The 21,986-nt window shown below is 37.5% G+C and overlaps 3 protein-coding genes and 1 long non-coding RNA gene across 5 annotated transcripts; 2 read left to right on the top strand and 2 right to left on the bottom strand.

Annotated features, from left to right (window-relative positions):
* Positions 1–9: 9 nt before the first annotated feature.
* LOC129579323 (nucleolar protein dao-5) lies at positions 10–3,503 on the top strand. Its single transcript, XM_055469313.1, has 5 exons — positions 10–323; positions 468–1,271; positions 1,444–1,647; positions 1,822–2,802; positions 2,890–3,503. The coding sequence occupies exons 1-5, from the start codon at positions 216–218 to the stop codon at positions 3,046–3,048; spliced, it is 2,256 nt and encodes a 751-aa protein (XP_055325288.1). The 5' UTR covers positions 10–215; the 3' UTR covers positions 3,049–3,503.
* Positions 3,450–5,901, bottom strand: LOC129579326 (uncharacterized). The gene is made up of 2 exons (XR_008689228.1): positions 5,416–5,901; positions 3,450–3,862 (listed from the first exon to the last, which is right to left on the bottom strand). It is a non-coding gene; the product is annotated as an uncharacterized LOC129579326 (long non-coding RNA).
* Positions 4,515–21,256, top strand: LOC129579325 (LHFPL tetraspan subfamily member 3 protein). Of its 2 annotated transcripts, none has more exons than XM_055469316.1 (7): positions 4,515–4,656; positions 10,407–10,657; positions 11,009–11,142; positions 11,364–11,490; positions 20,011–20,151; positions 20,272–20,373; positions 20,554–21,256. In XM_055469316.1, exons 1-7 carry the CDS (start codon positions 4,646–4,648, stop codon positions 20,763–20,765), a joined length of 978 nt encoding a protein of 325 aa, XP_055325291.1. In that variant the 5' UTR covers positions 4,515–4,645; the 3' UTR covers positions 20,766–21,256. The 2 variants fall into 2 exon arrangements, with proteins under 2 accessions (XP_055325291.1, XP_055325290.1); XM_055469315.1 differs by lacking the exon at positions 4,515–4,656 and adding an exon at positions 6,029–6,047.
* On the bottom strand, positions 13,188–18,269 carry LOC129579324 (uncharacterized). The gene is made up of 5 exons (XM_055469314.1): positions 18,047–18,269; positions 16,227–17,632; positions 15,353–16,124; positions 14,939–15,283; positions 13,188–14,808 (listed from the first exon to the last, which is right to left on the bottom strand). The coding sequence occupies exons 2-4, from the start codon at positions 16,836–16,838 to the stop codon at positions 15,084–15,086; spliced, it is 1,584 nt and encodes a 527-aa protein (XP_055325289.1). The 5' UTR covers positions 16,839–17,632; positions 18,047–18,269; the 3' UTR covers positions 13,188–14,808; positions 14,939–15,083.
* Positions 21,257–21,986: the final 730 nt, after the last annotated feature.

Raw genomic sequence — 21,986 nt, 5'->3', positions numbered from 1 at the left:
GTACTTAACACACACTGACGATTGGTTATCATCGACGGAATAACCAACTTCATGGTGAATGGCAAAAGCGTGCTCACGTTTTTTTTTTCGTTCATTTATTGCCGATATACCAGTCGTTTATTTATCAAATTGTGTGCGTGATAGCAGCTGCAGGCAGGCAATTGAATTGATTTCGTTGCTTTAGTTAAAACAAATTGATTAATTCTCTATTAAAAATGGCATCAACCGAATCCAATCCCGAATTTTTGCTTGCTGTCGTGCATGAGTTTTTGTTGAGAAAAGACCGGAATTTAGCCAGTGTATTCAAATCGAAATGCAACTCGGTAAGTGTGATTCGGCCACACGGAATTTTTTTTTTGTTGGTCACTGTTGATACACGTGGTTTGAAGTGCTACAGTTTTTGTTGCATCCTGTGTTGTTCGATTGATTTTAACTCGGAACTGATTGTTTTTTTAAATTAATTGCAGCCTTTATTGCCGAAAGATTCGCCCAAACTTGAAGATATTATCACATTTTATGCAAAAAGTTCAAATAAAATACCGAAAATCAAAGCACCATCGTCGGGTTCGGATGATAGCAGTTCAGAAGATGAGAAACCAGCACATAAAGCAGCCGCTACTAAATCACCCGCTAAGGCAACACCAGCTAAAGCCGTAGCAAAGAAAGAAAGCAGCTCTGAAGACAGTTCCGATGATAGTTCAGACGACGAGAAACCAGCTCAAAAAACACCAGCCAAACCAGCTGCAAAAGTAACACCTGCTAAAGTGGTTGCCAAAAAAGAGAGTAGCAGCTCGGAAGAGAGCAGTTCGGATGAGGATAAAAAGCCTGCACCAAAAGCAATGCCATCCAAACCAGCTGCAAAAGCAACACCTGCTAAAGTGGTTGCAAAAAAAGAGAGTAGCTCAGAGGAGAGCAGTTCGGAAGATGAGAAACCGAAGGCAAAGGCTCCACCAGCCAAAGTGGTCACACCGGTGAAAACTGTAAAAAAAGAATCATCATCGGAAGACAGCAGCTCAGATGATGAAAAACCAGCCAAACCAACACCAGCTAAGGCTCCGGCAGCCAAACCTGCTGTTGCTAAGATACCGGTAAAGAAAGAATCGAGCTCAGACTCGGACAGCGACTCTGACGATGAACAACCAGCGAAGAAGACGCCAGTCGCCGCTAAACCAACATCGGTCAGAGCAAAGAAAGAATCACCAAGCAGCGACTCTGATTCATCAGAAGATGAAAAACCAAAAGCAAACGCAGCTAAAGCCCAACCACCAAAGGTAATTAGTATGAATTTTTCAAATTCTTTTAAAAACAATGAATTTGTGATAGTTGTACCCAACGAATAATACTCAGTGCGGTGTACTTTTAAAAGAGAAAACAATACGAATTTGCTTTGGATGTAAAATGAAAAATTTAAAAAAAAAATCTTAATTTTAACTCGATTTTCAGGCTGCAGCAAAGAAAGAGAGCTCAGACAGCGAAAGTGACAGTGATTCAGATGAGGAACCAGCTAAAAAGACTGCAGTAGCTGCCAAGCCAGCAGCTAAAGCTACACCACAAAAGAAACAAGAATCATCCGATGACAGTAGCGATTCCTCGGAGGATGAAAAAAAAGCGGCTAAACCAGCAGCAAAGCCCGCTGTTGCAGCAAAGGTACACATTTGTGCATTAAACCACCATTTTTTTTTATATATATAGAAGTGTATTCACCAATTATATCAACCAAATCTAGTGGAAAATTTCATTTCAAATATTGACATTGACAGCTGAAAAAATTGCGTATTTTTCTTTTACGAAACTAATCTTTTTTTTTTCTCAAATCAACAGCCGTCTGCTAAAGCCAAGAAAGAGAGCTCAAGTTCAAGTGACGACTCTGACAGCGAAGAAGAGAAGAAGCCAGCTCCAAAAGCAACACCTGTTGCTAAGCCAGCTGCCAAAACGGTCGCCAAGAAGGAGTCGAGCTCTGATTCAGATAGCGACAGTGACTCAGAAGATGACACCGTAAAAAAGGCATTGCAAACGATCGCCCCAAAGAAAGTGGCCACCAAATCGTCATCGTCTGAAGACAGTAGTTCGGAAGAAGAGGCGCCAAAGAAAAAGGCACCGGCTACACCAGCACAAAAAGTTGCTCCAAAAGTAGCAAAGAAAAAAAGTTCCTCAGACTCGAGTGATGACAGTGACGATGAGCCAGCACAGAAAAAACCAGCAGCCAAAGCACCATTGACCAACGGAAAGGCAAAGGTTGCGAATGGCAAATCATCTTCTTCTGATAGCAGCGATTCGGAAGACGAGGCTCCGGCTAAGAAGCCAAAACTAGCAAACCAATCTCTGAACAAATCAGCGGCTAAAAAGAAAGATTCATCTTCATCTGAGTCGAGTGACAGTGATGATAGCAACGCAAAACCAGTGACGAAAACAACGACTAAATTGGGACCAACCCAAACTAGCACTCCAAACACATTAAAGTACGGTAATTTCGTATCGGGTGGTATCATGCAACCAACCGTCAAAATTCCAACTGAACAAAAACCAACAAAAGCCGAATCATCGAGCGAAGATTCATCGGACAGTGATGAAGAAGAGGAAAAGAAACCAGTCGTACAAAATAGCATTACCCCGGCCGGTGGTAAGAAACGAAAATTCTCAGCATCTGAAGAAACCGAGACACCAGTCTCCAAAAAGGCCAACAATACCAATGGATCATTCAACAAAAGTTCCAACTCAAAACCAAACACACCATTCAGACGAGTCAAAGATGAAGAGATCGAAGTTGACACACGTTTATCAAACAATTCGTTTGATGCAAAGGTAAGTGAAGATCGAACGGAATTTTAGAAGAAGAATTGAGAAAAAAAAATAATTAATTTGAATTTAAATTTGTCTTTATGTTTACAGAAAGGAGCAAAGGGATCGTGGGGTGAAAAAGCCAATGACATTTTAAAACATACACGTGGTAAATCATTCAGACACGAGAAAACAAAGAAGAAGCGTGGCAATTACAAGGGCGGTGCCATCGATTCCGTTGGTGTACACTCCATCAAATTCGAAGATTAACTTTAAAGAGTGGACAAAATGAATTCAATGTATTAATACATAACACTTGCTCTATCAATCGATTTACAATTATAAATACCGATATTTTTTGTTTGATTTCATCATTTCGATGAAATCATGAATGTTTAAGCTTAGGTTGAAATGAATTTTTACCAATTATTTGAGAATGATGAGAAACTTTATTGCGACATTTTAATACATTGTAAGAATTTCATTTTTATTTCTGTCTTTACATTTAACACAGAAAATAGTAATTAGATTAAGCAGATTTATTTTAAAATACATTTTTATCACTACTTTATAAATTAAATTGATAACACTGAATCAATGTTATAAATGGAGCCAGAGAATATGGCTAATGCATTCTCTTTTTTTTTATAAACATAGATCATCATTCATGACTTGTTGTTCAATCAAAATAAGCCATAAATAAAAACGCGATAATAATAAGACAATTTTTTGTTTATTTTGAATGAACAAAACGGTTTCAGCATTGTTACCGATCGTTCACAATTTGGCGAAATGAGTACAATGATCGATGTGAATGTACATTTATTGAATAATAAAAAAAAGAAGAAAATACTGTAATGATGAAGCTTCAACACAGCAAATCGTCGGCTTGTTATTCATTGAACAATTGATATGATCTAGCTTGGTTGGCTTTGAAAGTGGCGATCGATGAGGGGCATCTTCAATTTTTCTTCTTCTTTTTCTCTTCACACAAGAGTCGAGATGTTTCTAAGAATGGTAGCTTCATTGCCGTTGGCCATACGAGACAATAGAGCAGAGATGCTCTTAACCGAAATCTATAGATCTTCAAGTGTTTATGAATGAAGTGAGAATTGGAGAGAGAATAAAAAAACACGAACTATTCATAGTGAAAGAAAAGAAAAGGGTCACTTTCTGACAATAATGATGTCCGATATAAAATAATCTTGTTCACATCAAAAATCTGATAGATTTTATTTTAAATTTCGTTAGACCTATTAAACGTTTATTATTGTTGGATTCTGGTTCTCTTTCTATTCTCGCGAGAGCGCGTCAAATATTTACACATTGTGTGTCCAACCAATGAATGTATAATAATGTTATGCGCGATACATATATAAATATTCATAGCTGTTCAAAGAATCGAAATACAAAATGTTGTGGCTGCTTGTTTGTGGCACGGCTGTGTCGTTGCTGTACAAATGTGAATGAAAAAGCCACATAGTTGTTTTGGATGTGTGTCGACCGTGAAAGAAAGACAAGAGGTGAATATCGATTCGTATGTTGGCTGATAGCTTTGCTGTGACTTCACCCAACAAAAGACTCTCTCAACGACGAACGAACAGCAATAGCAACAGCAGCAGCAGCAGCAACAACAACAACGACGAGAAAAATATGTAATAATAAATAGTTTGGATAACAACGAAACGAAGACGAACACACGGCAGAAAGAAAGAAAGAAGCAAACAAGAAAACAACAACAACGACCACGACGATGAAATAAACCAACTAACTAAGAGCAACACATATAATTCGCGGCACATTCATTCGTTGCTCCGCCATCGTGTGGTTAAGTTAGTCCGTTGCGAGCGATTCAATCGCCAATTCCATGATATCCGTGTAAGTTGTTGTGGTGGTTTGATCTCGTGAATTTCGTTGCCTTTTTTTCTGCTTCTATGAGAATAACAAACGTTTCCGTGTGCGCGCACAAAGCAGAAGATCGAGAGAGAGAAAGAGAAAAATATCAGAAACTGGTATGCAATGTTCAAGAAGAGTTAAATTCTTTTCTCGAATCAAATGTGATCGAATGCAGTGATCAGTAATTGATTTGTTTTTGTGAGAAAAATCGTGCTAGCTTTGCTTGTGGTGTGGTTTTGGTGATACAAGAGCTCAAGCGTATAACGATGAAATCTTATTCGGTTTGCGTAATTGGATTTCGAGTGTAGAAAATTTCGATTATTCAGTGTTTTGTGTTTGGTGTATTCAAAATAATGCACTTGGAATATTGGCACATATTTTGACATCGGAACCCTTACTCAACAGACACAGCTCTGAAGACGACCAAAAAAATATTGTTTGTAAAACGAAAAATACATGGGTCAAAAATAAAATGCATATGCACTCATACGTATGTAGAAAAAAATACAACGAATAACGGCATATTTTATCAACGTAACCCATTTGTGTGTAGGAAAGAAAAATGTCGAAATATGCCCGGAACAAAGAATACAAAACTGTTTACATTGAGTGTGTGTGTGTGTGTGTGAGAGAGAGAGAGAGAGAGAGAGAGAGAGAGTAAATTTAGTTGTAGCCAGAGGGAGAAGGCAGAACTTTGAGTTGGATCATGCAATGCGATATATAAACTTGCGATACACTTACCATATTCTGACAAAATTCGCGATACATGTATACACAAAACATTCCCGACTTCATATCATAAACGGATATGTGGTAAATTGTACGTAATAGCTGGTAGTACTGTAGTTGCTCTTTGGTGTTGTAGTGCAGCAAGCTGTTCAACAATATTGTTTTTCTCTCTGTTAAATGTGTCCAAAATGAAATTTAAATGAAGTGTTCAAAGTGGACATTGTCACGGTTTCGAATGTATAAATTGTAATGTGATCCCCGTGTGTCGGTTTGTCAGTCCACCACAAAGCACATGAAATGTTCAATTGCACCTACGTGTAACTATCTTTTGTCGACTCTCTGTGGCACGTTCGGTTTAATATATCTGCATCTCGTTTTAGTGGAAAAGTCAAACCGCATATTAGAGACTGAATGACTGCGTGAAAGACCCAAAATCTCATTCAAAATTGGTGGCTTATATCGGTTGTTATGTGCGTGTTTGTATTCATTTTTTTCGGTGACAAAGAAAACGTGTTTTCAATATTCTGGTTGTCGGTCAAACCGTTTTCGAGTCATTTCCATGTTTATTTCTGCGCACCGTTTGATTTTGTATTTCACTTTTACTCGGTTGGTCATCATGAGCCACGATGGAATCATTCGAAAATGTATGCATAAGTTTTACCAAAATAATAAGAAACGAACATTGTTTACTTGACAATAAGATTACTCTTCATTCTGGAATCGTTCAAACATTTCCATGCTTGATGCCTTCAATTGCATTACAGCAAAAAAACGAAAGAAAAAAATCAATTTCGAAAATGTGTACATTTGTTTGTTTTTTTCTCCTTTTTCTTCAAGATAATGCTGCATTGTTCACATACAAAAGATCATTATTTAATGTTAGTTAGTTTCGACAAAAAAAAATCAAATCACGCGCCAAGCAACCAATGATGAGCCTGTCATAATTTACCGTTGTATTCTCTCGCCGATTTCCTATTTATAAATAATGATTTCAGATGCTGAAGCAGCGAAAGATTAAGAAGAAAAAACAACACACACACACAATCTCATACCAACACATCGACCGTAATATTATGTGTTTGTTGCTATTTTGTGTCTTCTACCTCGTTGAAACAATACATTGTGGGATTTTGCATCATTCGCACTCTTTCAGCATCTATCGTCGCAATTCATTCACATGCGCGTTGCTTTTGATTCTGTGCTTTTTCTCTCTTTTCATACCATTTTTTCTGTGTGTCCAAACAAAACAATGGACCAATAAAATGGTTTTTCAAATGAGCAGAGCATTAAATTTTATGCACACTTGCCACAAAAAAAATGAAAATAAGAACAAAAACAGCCAATATTTCGGGGTATTTATTGCTTGAATTTAGTACATCGACATCGTCTTCGTTGTTGTTGTTGTTGTTGTTGTTATTAGCATCACCAATGTGTGTGCTGGATATGAATGTGTAAAGAAGAACGAGCGACAGATACGACATATAAACGTAGCACCGATATTATCATTATTATTTACAAAGAATGCAACACAAAACCCATTCGTCGTCATTCTTGTTTCAGCTAACACGTTTTGTTGTGTTTTTTTTCTTTCCTTCTTCTTCTTCTTCGCTGTATTTTTAATTTCTACTCGGTTTGCTTTCGATCCACAATCGTCTTATGCCACAATATCAACACACCAAGAATCAAACCCAAACCCATTGGTAATCGTGAGTACAATTTGCTCGTGTTCTTTGCTTCTGGCTCTGTGGTGTGTGTTTGTGTATTGGCTGGAAAGTATTTCTGTGCAATCGGCAGCGCAGCTCCGTTTTGTGAAAGGTTTCTCAATGGGTCACAATAAAAACAGAAAAAAAACAGCGCGCGGAGCAACAAAAACCAAATATGCGGAGAAAGAGAGAGAGAGAAAAAAAATGCATGATGAATGCGGCATTAAGAAAATCGAAAATACTCCTGGTTTCATATAGAAAATATGGATTCAGGATGCCAAGAAGAATGTGTAGCGATGGCGTCGATAAAAACAATGTGAGCACGAACCCAAGCGCACATCGAATGTCCAAGGAGAATTTACAATTTGATTGGAGAGTGCAAATAAAACATAAATCAGAGCAATAGCACTTCGATTAGCCAAGTCTATGTACGAGAAATTGGACCGTTGGTTCGTTCACTTGGCAATGGTCAGCAAGAAAAATATGGTGTCGGTGTGCATGGTGCGATAGTGTAATAATAGCCAAGTGCTCAGTCTCCGGTTTCATTTCATGCAATTCGTGCGATTGCGATTTCAGATTTATTTATGCCAACCTCATTCATTCGGTCCGCAACTCTATGTGTGTACGTATGTGTAGAATCGACGATTATTTGCGGAATGCTCTCCTTTAATAAATTCTGTTGATTTATTTTCACACGATCATCGAGCGAATTGGCTGACACCTCACAAATATGGTATTCGTTTTGAGGAACACACCTCGGTTTCTCACACATATAGAAATTCCTTGCGGCTTCGCTTGAAATACCGACATATTCGAGATGAAAATTTTGTTCATGCATTCTAACCAATCGAAGAAGAAGGAGGAAAAGATCGAGAATGAGTTTTTTTTCGTCGATGCTTTAACCCATTGAAAATTGGAAGCAACCATATTGTATCGAGCGAGAATATTCTATAATCCCATTCATGCATAATTGTTGCTTCATTTTTTTCTCTTCTGAGACACAAAACCACGAAAAATTTAAATTCATATACGAAAAGAAAACCCAAATTTAAATAATAAATCAAATGAGTTCTTTGTGCACGCAATCGACACACACACACACACGACGCCGTCCATATACAGAACGATGGCAGAAAGGTCGACACGCAATACAAATTTGACATGAATTTTCTTCTTTTCACAAGAATAGCCGAACTTTTTTCAGCAAGAAAAAGTGTGATTTCAAAGCGGAAACGTTTACGGTGCGCTATAAAGTAATCGAAAGAATGGAATGGAACATTTGTGATTGTTGATTGCGTCCGAACAATGGACGCATTTACCACCATTCTCTACTACAATCCAAATTTCGCATTTTCTTTTTCGGCAAAGTGTGTTGAATTTTTTTTAAGACCGTTTGTGGTGATGATGATGTGAAGGGGTCTTTCGACTTTTCGGCTTATTTGTTTACATTTGAATTTGGTACAACTGTCCGGATCTGACAGATTCGAAGTTGTCGAAATTTATGAGCCACATAAATACCGTCAACAACAGCAGCCAAACAATCAAAGCAGTGCAGCGACGGCATTATGCAATGCCATTGTATAATTTCATAGTTTAATTCGTATAATTATGCTGCTTTGGGTCATTCTCTCTAACAATTTGTTGAAGAAAAAAATCAATTGGCGAAAAAAAGCCAAACTCATTAAGCGAAAGGAAATTGTGTGCTTACTGGTGATGGTGGCGAAAAGTGCAGAAATAGCCCGAACGAAAGGACAATAAACCGTGAAGACAATGTGTCTTTTTTGCGTTTCATCAAAAACAATTAAATACAATAGCCATCAGCGAGAGACACGCACACATACAAAGAGAGGGAGAGGGAGAGAGAGAGAGAGAGAGAGAGAGAGAGAGAGAGAGACGCGATGACAATGATGGTGATAAAACCACAAAAAGGCGTAATTTCAACTGCACACACACCGAAAATAATTATGATTAGCTCGCAACACACGTAGAGAAAGAGAGAGAGAGAGAGACCGTACACAAGAAATGCAATCCGCACTACGCCAAAACATCCAAACAAATGAACAGTTTTATAAGTTTCCCTATTTTCATTTGAGCGCGTATATTTTTTTTAATTTTTATTTCATCTTTCCACAATTTAGTGTTATTATTTTCATTGGATTTTTTGTTTGTTTTATGTTTCATTTGTTGTTAAAATAATAATTTCATAAAGTATATAAGACTTCATTTCATTTCATGTTTTTTTTGTCTATTTCTTTCGTTTGATGGTGTCTGTTAAAGCCGCCGCTTCCATTTCACTCGGTTTATGTACTCAACTATGGAGCGAATGAAGAATGATTGCAGTGGCATTTCTATCGTATTCAAGCGACTGCAGTGACACGTTCAACGGGAAACCAAAATGAACTTTTTTTCTCATGCCAAAATGCCAAGGAAAAAAATGGGGGCTTGATGCTCATAAATTGTAGCATGTATTCGTTCTGTTTCTTGTTCCAATGAGTATTCCCAAGGGTTTCGTGTTTGAAAATCATTTACATTTCATCTGTGTAATTACGACGACTTTACCAAGTGCTGTGTTGTGAAAATAGTGCAACTACTCTTTGATTCGCTCTGTCTCTGGGTCTCTCGCTCTCTCTCTGTCTCACACGGCAAAATTAAAACCACATCAAGTTGCTCGATCCAAAATATAGCAATCCCGTTTAGTCGCTCGATGAATAGAAAACTAAAACCGCGGCTCAACTCTCGTTTTGCTTTATATTCTGGATGTTTTTCTTTCTGCTTCTTCTCTTGTGAGAAGAAACAGCCTGAAAATGACTATAATTTGATTTGATTGGAAAGTTCGAAAATGGAATTGAATTGAATTTTTGCCAGCATGTTTTCTACGTTTTTGAAAATGAAATCGAAGAAAATAAAATTAAATGTTGTTTACCTTCTGAAAATGGTACGGTCGTGACTTAACTCAGAAGAGAAAAATAAGAGATCTTTTTGGCATAGGCTGAAACCATATTTTTGCTCTCTATAAATGCTTTCGATAACGTATTCGTTTTTGGTCAAATCGAAATGTGAAATAAAAGTTACATGTGCTCTAGTAACACCGAAACCACGACAAGAAATATTATTCAATCGTCTGGGGGAATTAAATACTAAAATCTGTGTCAAACACTCTATTTGCAGTAAATTTTCTGCAACGATTTTAATGCAAACACCACGATTATCAGATTCAAATGTTGTAGCGAACGAGGAAATCAAATCAAAAAGTTTGCCAATCATATCGTGTCGATAACATCGAATTAATTGTCTACACAGCGTTGGCCGGGGAGGAAGGAACAACAACAATAGACACACGCCAAACGTTGCCCGAAGCGTTGATAAAAGCGCAATACAAAAGACACAGAGTGCACACAATTGCTCAAACATGGGGACAAAGATCGAATATGTGGATTCAAATCATTTGCATGCAACGAATTATATACGAAACTCAAAAGCGATAGCGGTTCTATGGGCTATATTCACAATCTGCTACGCGATCATAAGTGCGGTGGCATTTTTCACACCAGGTAATTATTTTTACGATGAATGTTGCATTTCATTTTCACTTTCACACCGCCGCCGACGCCGCCGCCAACCGAAAAATCAACGAAAGGAAAATGAGGTGAGAAATCTTTCACCAATCCAACAATTTGGTTCCAACAATTACATGGCATGATTTTTCGCGTAGCGTGACGTAGCGTGGCGTGGCTGGCTGAAGCTAATCAATTCGATTTTTCGTCTTTGAAATTAGCTATTCAGAAAATTAAACCGACTGTCGTCGAATTGAATGACCGTTTATTCGGCTTTTGTCACACAATCGTCTGAGATTTTCGTTTTTCTTTTTTCTCTCGGTTCCGTTTCGTTCGATTTGAATTTAGAATGGGTCGGTGATTTAGATTCAGAGAATGCAGGCCGTTTAGGCTTGTGGCAAGTGTGTCAACGTGACGAAACATCGGATAATTGCCAAAAACAGTTGAGCGATTTTCTATCGATTCCATCGATACCGTTTCAGGTAATTGGTTTTGACTCATTGAAATTTGGCATTTTGCTGTTTTTGTTACACACGCAAACTTTTACTTTTTTTTCACTTCAAAATGGCAACAACAAAAATTTAAATGTTTGTGGCATCTTTATTTTTTCTTCCTCATGCTTTTATGAATGAAGCGTATAATTTAATTTATTGTGTGAAATTTTCTCTTTTTTCCGTTTTCGATTGATTTGAATGTAAATTAGGTGGCGACTGCATTCGTTGGACTCTCGGTTATCACAGCTGTGCTCACCATTTTATTCCTTGTTTTCTTATTTTTCCTCAAATCAACGACCGTCTTCCACATTTGCGGTTGGATGCAAATTTTATCAGGTAATTGAGCTGAAAATCAGATCGATTTGTTGCTTTTATCTCTTTATTTATTTTTTCTATTACGAGCATCTCTTGAAACCGTTTTTGTTTCATCAAATGAAATGGAGATATTTACACAAGAAATTTCACCCATCACACATTTTCGAATATTAAAAACTGAGATGTGTGTGTGTGTGTTTTTTTTTGCATCATGCTCTCATTCATATGTAAATGATTATACGGTTGAACTGGATAATAAAATAAATAAAACCATAGTGGCATTTGTTTCGAGCGACGAAAATAATGTAGCATGACCAGAAGAAAAGCAATTCATTTTACAGCGATCGAAAGCATCTACGCAAGATTCTTGGTACGATCGCTGTATCATGACAGACGGCGGTTTCAATTGAACCAGAAGAGAATGTGCACAATATTGTGTCGCATGTTGCTGCTGCTGAGCATGATACGTGCGATAAAGGATTAGAAATTCGCATTTATTATACAGTCTAATGGATGGTTGTGATCAAAAACATCGATTGCTCATTACCTGTTCACCCATTTTATACAAGATTTATGTGGAACAATTACAAGCGTTGAAGGTTTGAGCAAAGTGAAAATGTTTCGAACCCAATACGTGGCATACCAATTGAATAAACACTCACTCGCGCGCACACACACACACACACCTAACTTATGGTCATCATAAAAATTGAGATCAGTTTCTTTGATGCAGTTTACATTGAAAATAAGACTTTGCCAAATGCCATCCATCCACAAGACCGCTTTGAACGTGCACTTCACCGGAACAAAATCGTCGTCATACTACACGAATCGACTTAGACCTCAGAGTTGATTTCCACTTAATAAAAACGTTTCTATGTTTAAAAACCGGTTCGCAATTGAATGTTATAGACCATTGAAAATAGAATCGCTAGAAGAACGACAACATGATGTACGTACGTACGTACGTACGTAGAAACCGTGTATATGAAGAAAAAGTGCGATGCAAAATTGGTTTGAAAACATAGGACAATGAGACGAGTTCCGTTGCTGCAATTGCTCCCTCCGTACATGCACGCGGATGGAGTTGATTGTGTGTTGGTAGGTAAAAAAGCGACATGAAAAATGTGCGTTGTGCTTTTTATTCCGGCTCGGTCTCTTTGCCGTTTCTCCTTCTATGCAAACAGAGAATAATTTTTAATGGAGAAATGAAAGAAAAACACACACACACACGGCACAATCATTTTTGCCAAATGAATTAATTTTTTTTTTGCTGGTGTGACGCACAAACGACCGAGTGCAAACTAGAGGCTATCATTTCTTGTTTTCCATTTTCAATTCATTGGAATAAAGTTTCCATGTGACTGCACACCCTGCATTTGAAAAAGAAAAAAAGAATCAAGACCAATTTGAATGCAAAAATTTGTTTAAATTCCATCAAAGAATAAATTTATGTAGGGTAATGTCTCTATGAGTGGGCCGCCTAAGCACATACATTCTGTAGATATACTGTGGACTAGAAAAGTTAAGGTTTATATATACCATTGTTTAGCTTATCTGACTAGCCAACTGGCCATGGTATCAGATCTTCAATATATTTGACAAAAAAAATTTTTTTGCCAGTCGGCGAAAAACCTTGTTTTTTGGAAAAAATTTTTTTGCATCCATGAGTGGGCCACCTCATAAAAATCCCAAAAAATGTCAAAAAATCAAGTAAATGTCATAGAATATAAATGTTTATTGGATATTTATCGAATTTCTAAAGTTTTAATGTATAGTTTGGGCGTCTGAAGCATCGAAATCCACGTCTTTTGGAAGTCATATTATTTACAGGTGAATTAGATTGTAGTCATATTTTCGTCATTCGGATGAACGGAAATTTTACACTAATTGCATTTTATGACGTATTTGCGGTTTAATAAAGTCAACACTACACTATACACGGGTTTTCGATCTAAATTTGATTGTTTCGGGGAAGAAAATAATGGGTGGCCCACTCATTAAATTTAAAGCCATTTTGATTGACTCACTAAAAAAAATGTTAACATCAAAATTGCTTCGAAATAATTTTAAATGATCGATATCATGGCCTTGGCCAACCAAAAAAAACAAAACTCTACTTAAAAAATACGATTTTCAAACTTGTTTTGGGCTTCGGCAAAATTCACTTTCTTATAAAAATGATTTTTTTTCGACTAATTTTTTTAACAATGGTTTTTTGCACTCAAAAAAACTTGCGATATATTCGAGAATTGCTATTTAAAGGTTTTTTGATAAGGCGAAACTGTTAAAAATACTTGTTTGCCATTTCGACTTTGATTTCATGGAAATCTGTTGGGTGGCCCACTCATGGAGACGGCCCACTCATAGAGACATTACCCTATATGAAATGGAGAGAGAGAGAAAAAAACACGTTCACGCTGGTTAACGTGTGAAGTGAAGCATTGTGTGTGCTTGAGATCTCGTTATGATTTCATTTGGTCGAATTAAAGAGTGAATTGAGGAAAGAATAAAAACAAATTATATCGTATCGTCAAAAACAAAAAAAACCGAACGCAATGGCGGATATCGAAAAAAGTACACATCATTATAAGTCGATTAGCCGATGGTTTCTTTTATTATTTCCCCCAAGACTTATTTATCATCTCAAGACCAAGACAATACCGAAAATGTTATGTGAGAAAAAAACCGAGTAAACTATCGAAAGTTAATGGTAGCGCTTAAATGGTTTTCAATTAATTATCTTGAGTCTCTCATAACAATGCGATTATAATCGATTTCCAGCTGTTTTTCTCCCGATTCCGTGGTCCAATACCGTTCCGTTTGATTCGGTTCCTTAGGAAAAACTGTCTGAGTGTCTGCTTTAGTGTCTGCTTTAGTATGTGTGTGTGTGTGTGCGGCCAATAAAAACATCGAACAGATTAATTGCCGCAACTTATGAATTTGTCTCAATAATTACATGCATCATTTGAAAAACGACACACGACCACAACCGAAGACAATTCCAAAGATATTAACTGCTTCGCAACATTGTCCAAATCCGATTCCACTTGATTAGATTGCCATTTGTGAACTGTTTTCCATATCACCGTCAATCTAATCATCTAAACTCGCAAACATTCACATTGAAGACAGATAAAACAGACGAAAAAAAGAACGGCATCTACATTACATATCTATCATAAAACCCAAAACCGATTTGGAAAATGAATTGTATAAGTGATGTGTTGTGAAACACGTTAACGGTTTATTTGTGGCCGACCCGAAAGCCGGTTCTCTTTTTTTCTGCTGCTACCAATTTCTTTTCGTTTAAGTTGTACACTAGGGTGTTCAGCTAATCTGAAAAAGAAGAATGAATAGCATAAATTTAAAGAGAAGCCAATTTTATGTCAACTGGTAGCATTAATAGAGCGTTATACAACACTTCCAGAAGAAAAAAAAACTCTTTGCAAAATCGAATAATGCTTACCTAAACGACCCACTAGAGTACTCCTGCGCAGTTAACATCAACCAGATGGGGAGTCAACTTGCTTCAACGCAACTATCCCACATGATCGGGATAGCCTTTAATAACTAATGTTACATTTGTTTTTTTTTTGTTTGCAATGTGCTGATTAGACAGCATGATCAGCTGGCTGCTGGTCGTACTCGAACATTTCTACATCATTATCCACGATGGCGACAGCTGCAGCGGCTGCTTCAGCGGTTGCTCTAGCGGCAGCAGCAGCGGCAACAGCAGCGGCTGCTTCAGCAGCTTCGCGCCAATACCTATTGATCGCCTCTGGTATCGGAAGTCCCAGTAATGTCCATAGTCCTGAACAATTAAACAAATGAACCTTCTTAAAAAATCATTCAATCAAAATTGTGCGTCAATTAGCCTTACCTTTCAGTAGAATGTTCTTAGCAGCCACGACGTCACGATGCCAAATCACAGAGCATTCGAGGTTTAATCGCCAGTTTTTGTAGTAACATTTTACTTTTGGGAATAAACGCTCGTCTCCTACCAATGCTTCTTCGTTCATGGCGCGTTGCAACTGTCGGTAGATCGATAGATCCGTTTTGCCCAACTTTGACACAATTTTCGTTGGCAGCAATGTTCTGGCGTCGGGTACGCATCGGCATTTCTTGAATCTGGCCGCTTTGTTCTGGTTTTGGAATCGATTCATACATCTTGCGTCGGTTTGAGATGTTCCCCATTCGTCCACCAATTGTATGAAACAATCTCGGCGCTTCTTTATTGACCTCAAAGTCAAACGAACCCCTGGGCAGCGCACGTGCTTCTTGATACTTATTGGGCTATCAGGTGGTATTTCGCCATCAGCACCAAAAAAGAACAGAGTCGGTTTCTTATCGGTCACCTTATTCACCCATTCGTCGACAACACTACTGCTCTTGATGTGTTTGTCCAAGGCGAGTCGAGTGTATTTGGCAGTCGAGTAAGCGCAGATTCCATGCTTCATCATCTTGACTCGGTGTTTGATGTAGTTCAGCCACATTGACCCTTTTGGCGACGGCATCACTGGATACAGATCACGGTTTTCTCTGTCTGCGCGCTCCATTTCGACGAAATTTTTGGTCCATCGCGCTGCTTTGGCATTTCGCACCTTTTGACCTGTTTGCCAGTGGAATTGCTTGCTCGACATTACAAAGTTGGTCTGAAAAAATAAATAGAAAAAAAGGTATAGTTATTGAGTTTTGGCACTTAAGCATTTTCTATTAAAATACACACAACTTATTCAAATGTATACAAAACTTACTTCTTTGCCAGTTTCAATGTCGTGTGTTGTTGTGGTATTCCAACTTCGCACACCTGTATCAACGCCCGAAAAATTTTTGATTGTGCCATCCTCAATCTTCTGAATGATGCGAGATTTTTGGTCGATTTCTTTGTTGGCTGTCTTCTTTTTGGCCGAGTACTGGAGAGACACAGAGATTCCATCGGTGTTTATGGAATAGTCAAACTGCTTTTTGGCACGCACGAATCGTCGAATTTTTCGCATGTAAAAATACTGATTCCACCAATAATCTCTGTCCCGGTTGAAATCCTTTTGTTGAATCGTTTTCGTGCTTGTTGTTCCTTTTTTATTCTCGATTTCCACTTTCGGTAGCAATTTTTGCGAAGACAACACCTGGTGCATGGATGAACAATCGATTCTGAAGTGCGTACGCCGGAAATCACACATCGGCACCACTACTAAATTTCGAATCAATGGCCGAAAATCTGGGTTGTCGAGCATTTGGCTGCGCTTGCGTTTCCATTTTCCTTTTGTCTTTTTTCGCTTTCTTTTCTTGCGTTTGGGTCGGCGCTGATGTGGCCACTCCGAATTGTACTCTTCTATCTCGCGCTGCATGGATAGGTACATTGGCATGGCCTTATACCAATGTTTTGGGTCAGTTGTAAGGTCATGCAGATCGATTTCTGGGAACACATTGCAATCTCTCACGATATCATACAACACCTCACACCGTACGAGTTTGTTTGGATCGCGAATTGGCACTTTGATGTCTTTTTGTTTGATGATCAGATTCACAACACTTGCGATGTCACTTGGCAAAAATTTCTCTCCATCCTCTTCCAAGTTTGAGTTCAATTCGAACACTTTCAGTTTCAAGTACTGGGTGATGTGTTTGTTAGCATGCGTTTCAAGATTGGTGACGACGTTATCTGTGTACTGATTGGTCAAATGCTTAAGGCCATTGCAGAAATCTTTGTTGTTGGGCCAATCGATACGATGATAGTCGTCGAGACCTTCGACAATTGCTTTGAATTCAGGATCGATACGTGGCAGCTCTGCTCGTGGTCCCCGTGGATTTGTTCCGCTTGGTTTATACCTTGACTTCGGTTTTGGTGGCTGATTGTTGTGCCATAGCACTTGTTCAAAGCAGAGTTTGATCTTATCTTCTCCACTTCCACCAAAAAATGCGAAATTATTGTTCTCGACGCCTATATTCGAACGCCTTTTGCACCTCAAACAAGAACAGCAATGAGCCCAAAACACAAATGGAAGTGGCTTGCAAACTCAGATCCGTTATTTTGCTCATCAATGCTTGCTGGTATTGTGGGCGAATGATTGTCTTTAGCGCACATTTGATCGTCGTAATTTCATCTTTCGTCTCTCCCTCCGCTGGTATTGATGGCTTGAAACGATTCGCCATTGTCCTACTGAAAGAAAAAAAACACACATTCGATTTAGTTTGAAAACGAATAATATTGAAACTTAAATTCGATTTAGTTTGAAAATGACAACAGAATGAGACACACAAAAATGACTTCGGTTTGATAACAATGGCATTGATTCAATTTGAGTTCGAACAGTAATCGATTAACTGTTTCTCTTCTCCGAACAATGGACTCAATTCATTGCATAAAATGAATTTCACCATCACACGTATTTCACCATCACATGTAACAGAACTATGTACTGCAGAATTATTGTGAAATTCATTACTTTTGTACATGGAATCTAATATTACTGTTGATATGTTCAATATATTTCACGTTATAAATGCTTATAAAACGTTTTTAAAATGAATTCCACAATAAGAAGAAGAGATTGAAATGATCAAGTTTACTTACACTTTGGCGACTTGAATTCAATGTGAACTCCGGATCAAATCGATACAAAACGCACGTAAATCGAAAATAAAACGAAATGAAATACCAGCAAAATCGTAGATAAATTAAATTGCAATGTAAATTTCCAGTTTAAATTGTAAGATAAAATGTAAGAGTTTCAATTTGTTGACTTCGTGTTCACAACGCTGTATGTTTTCTCGGAATGAATGATGCGGCGTCTGTGACATTTCGAAAACTGCTGAAGTGAATGTCAAATGCCATACGGATCGGTTCACATTGCTAATTTTTAGAACATTAGACAATTTGAGCTACAAAGAGTCAATACACATAAAAACGGTTATATTTCGGTGAAATTCCAAATTTATTAGCAATGAAGGACGATTTATTGTTTGATTCCGATTTTTTGGGCCGAAATCTGCGTAGAAATCATATATTCTTATTTGACTCCCCAAACCTGAACACCCTATTGTACACACAATCTAACGATTACTCGCCATTTTGCAATTATTTTATTGTCAACAATGGTGTTAACTTCTCTAAATTCCAATTTTGAGCATGGTCTAAATATTCCACATTGTTGTTGCGGGCAGGTAGACGAAGAAAAAAAATATGAGTGAAGCCATCATGAGTAAATTATTCAGACAGCTATGCGGTTAGTGCCGTTTATTCAACACAGTTCAAAAACAACGAAACGAAACGAAACGAAACAAAATTAAACGGTGTGAATTGATTCTGTTTTTTTTTCTGTTGTGTTCACAGCTTTTGTTATTGTTTTAAATTTTCTGCGTAAATCAGTGGAACACCACATTTTGAATTGTTTAGCGGATCGGATGAAAAATGGAGCATCAAATAAAATGAGTCGTCTTTTTTTTCACATTCTATGGTGTGTTTTTTCTCGTGCGCTTCATTTTTTCACACTTAAATCATGAGCAAAGCATTAATGCCAAGACTAATTGCTTTGACAGCTGATCCGAAGATCTTTCGAATGGAGGCGATTGTGTGTGATATTGAAATAAATACACATTTTATTTGAACTCACCTTCCGAGGCTGATGGAGAAAGTTTGGCTGCGATCGATTCAACGTACACTTTGTTTGTGCATCACTTGTCTTGACTCGTGCGCCCGCTTATCTTGCTCTTCAATTATTTTTTTTTATGCAGAAAACAAATACAAAACAGCAGCAACAACAACAACTGCAACAAATTGAAAAATTGATAGACTGTGTACAATTGGACTTGAGAAAGTTGTATTAATATTTGTTCGAATTCGACGCTTTTATTTTTTTTCTTATTGAAATTTTAGCTTCTTCTTCCACAATATAAACGCTAAACCGCAGAGAAATATAGACATTTGCATAAGACACAAGTCAAAAGCAAGTGGCTGGCGGAATATAATCGCAAAAAGGTGGAATAGATTAGTTTGCACATTAGAAATAGAGATTTTGATTTGAATTCGCTCTCTATAGCAATTAAATTGCTTGCAACTGATTTGTGTTACAATAATTGAATCACACACACACACACACACACGCTGTACACTCGATTAAATTTAGCATAGAAATTCATTAGTACAAATGAGAGTTTGAGCATTGGCAGCAAAAGAGGGCTAATCTTTTCATCAAACACATAAGACAGCAGCGTGTGCGTTTCTTTGAGCCGGCATTTGCATGAGTTCACCTGCTGCCGTCAGACACCGTCTACCGTTTTATCTTCGAAGAAAAGGAAGCTATTTACGAATTCGAGACATGTTTTAATACAATTAAACGCAAAAGGAACTGCATGGTGCTCGTAAATTTTGACTTTCATGCTCCAAACACACGCCATAATGAGAAGTGTTCAAATTAATTAAGTTTTTTTTTCTTCTCAAAAAGACGTATAGTTGTAACTTGTTGTCTGGCACCGTGCATATTTCATTTATTATTCAAACACTCAAAGCATATTTTTTATTGTTATTTTCGCTTGCAGCAATCAGCATGATCGTTGGATGTGTTGCGTTTCCATTCGGATGGAATTCAAATGATTTTCGAAAGATATGCGGCCCAGAATCCAATCGATTTGAGCTTGGCTTGTGCGGAATACGATGGGCATATCCCTTGGCAATCATTGGTAATTATGATTTAACATTATTATCAAAATGACATCAATGCATATTTAATTTGCTGCTTTCAACGGATGGATTATTATATTAAATTCATGTGTTTTTTTTTGTTGCTGTTGCTGTTGCAGGTTGCATCGATGCGTGCATATTGGCCACACTAGCATTCATACTGGCCACACGACATGTTCGATTACAGCCCGAACCAATGTACCAAAATTCTATGTTTAAAGGTAATTTATTCACACTCCGTCGCACCATTACACATAATATTTCACAAAATACGTTAATCAATTTTTTTTCTCTCTCTCTCTCTCTCTCTCTCTCTGCCACCCTATCTTTTTACATATTCCCATTCCTACTTCTGTTTCGCCGATGATGATGATGACGATAATGTGATTGCATACATTCAGGCGAGGTAAATAATGCATATTTAACGGATGCCGTTAGCATAGCTGGCTCACGAAAATCGCTGAATTTACAACCGGTTCTGTTAGTTGGCGCTCCACCGCATCATATGGCAACCGCAAATGGAGACGACAGCATTTCACAGTTTTCGAATCGTACATCCAGCCGCTACAATCGACCTGATTTCCACAACTCTATGCACCACTTTCAATTGTAGACTTGATCATTTCAATGGAAAAAATTCTTAAATTTTAAACAATATGTTTTCGTGATTGTTCTTCTTTTACTTAAAATTCTTGCCAATTTTTTGTTTTGTCATTTCATTTGACCAATCAACCGATCGACCGAAATACACTCTTTTGCTCAGCAAAACTCTCTCTTTCTCTCTATCAATGTGAACCGTTTATTTATTCGCATCCAATATATCGTTTAAGTAGTTCTTCGTGTAGGAGTTTTTTTATTATTATTATTATTATTATTTATAAGTCAATCGCATTTTGATTAGCATCGAGTTGAGGCATTTGAACGCTAAGATCCAACGTAAAATGGATCGTGAACGAGGAATAGTATTTTAGGGAAATATACATACGTATATATGTATTTGACGTGAGTGAAATCCGTATTAGTCGATAAAATATGTCATTTTTATGCGAATAGAAATTGTATTTTAGTTGAAATGGAAAATAAATTGTTGAAACAACACATCAATTGGGTATGGTTTTCGTTTATGATTTTACATTTTATGAGAATTGTTTTTGCGCGGAATTCTTTGGGTGGTTAGAGGTTAGGTAGAGGAATGGAGTGAAAATCGTTTAATCTGCCGAAATTCAAGTACACCGACATTTCAACAGTCGAGCTCATTCAATGAACCAAAACCGAAATGCAGGCACGAACAGCGCGCGCTATCCACATTTCATCTTTTTTTCCCACAGAGGCACAAACGATAATGTAATCAAAATCGACAAAATTCCCAAGCAACGTATCGTTGATTCATCATCGGCAGTAAGCATAGCGGCAATAATAACTCGAATCAAATTCGGAAAAACGGTAAGGTTTTGATTTAACGATATGTCAAATGCAGAAATTGAAGTTATTCGCTTCGTTGTTTGTTGGTCGCAGCCCCTAAAAACTCAGCATTATTGTGCGCATTCAATCGCTGTGTGGTATATATGGGTATGTATGATGCTATTGCGATTATGGAGTTCTTTTTTCAGTTCGAATTTTGTGAGCTTGTTCCGTGTTTGTAAATGATGAGTAAATAAGGCTTCCCAATTGAATGAAATGACTTTGTTTTCGCTTATTCTATTTAGTATTAGGATATTTCGCACTGAAAATTTAACAACAAAAAACAAGAGTTTTGTACAAAATCACCATTTTATATAAAAGCACAAAAGTACCAGTCGGTCTCTTCAAAAAAAGAACAAAGCTATTTTGTCAA

Source organism: Sitodiplosis mosellana, unplaced genomic scaffold, assembly GCF_009176505.1.
Source record: "Sitodiplosis mosellana isolate CC-2019 unplaced genomic scaffold, AAFC_SMos_1.0 Smas_scaffold_6226, whole genome shotgun sequence".
In the NCBI taxonomy this organism is placed as follows: domain Eukaryota; kingdom Metazoa; phylum Arthropoda; class Insecta; order Diptera; family Cecidomyiidae; genus Sitodiplosis; species Sitodiplosis mosellana.
The sequence above is the reverse complement of the archived record's forward strand: the minus strand, read 5'-3'. Positions and strand labels throughout refer to the sequence as shown.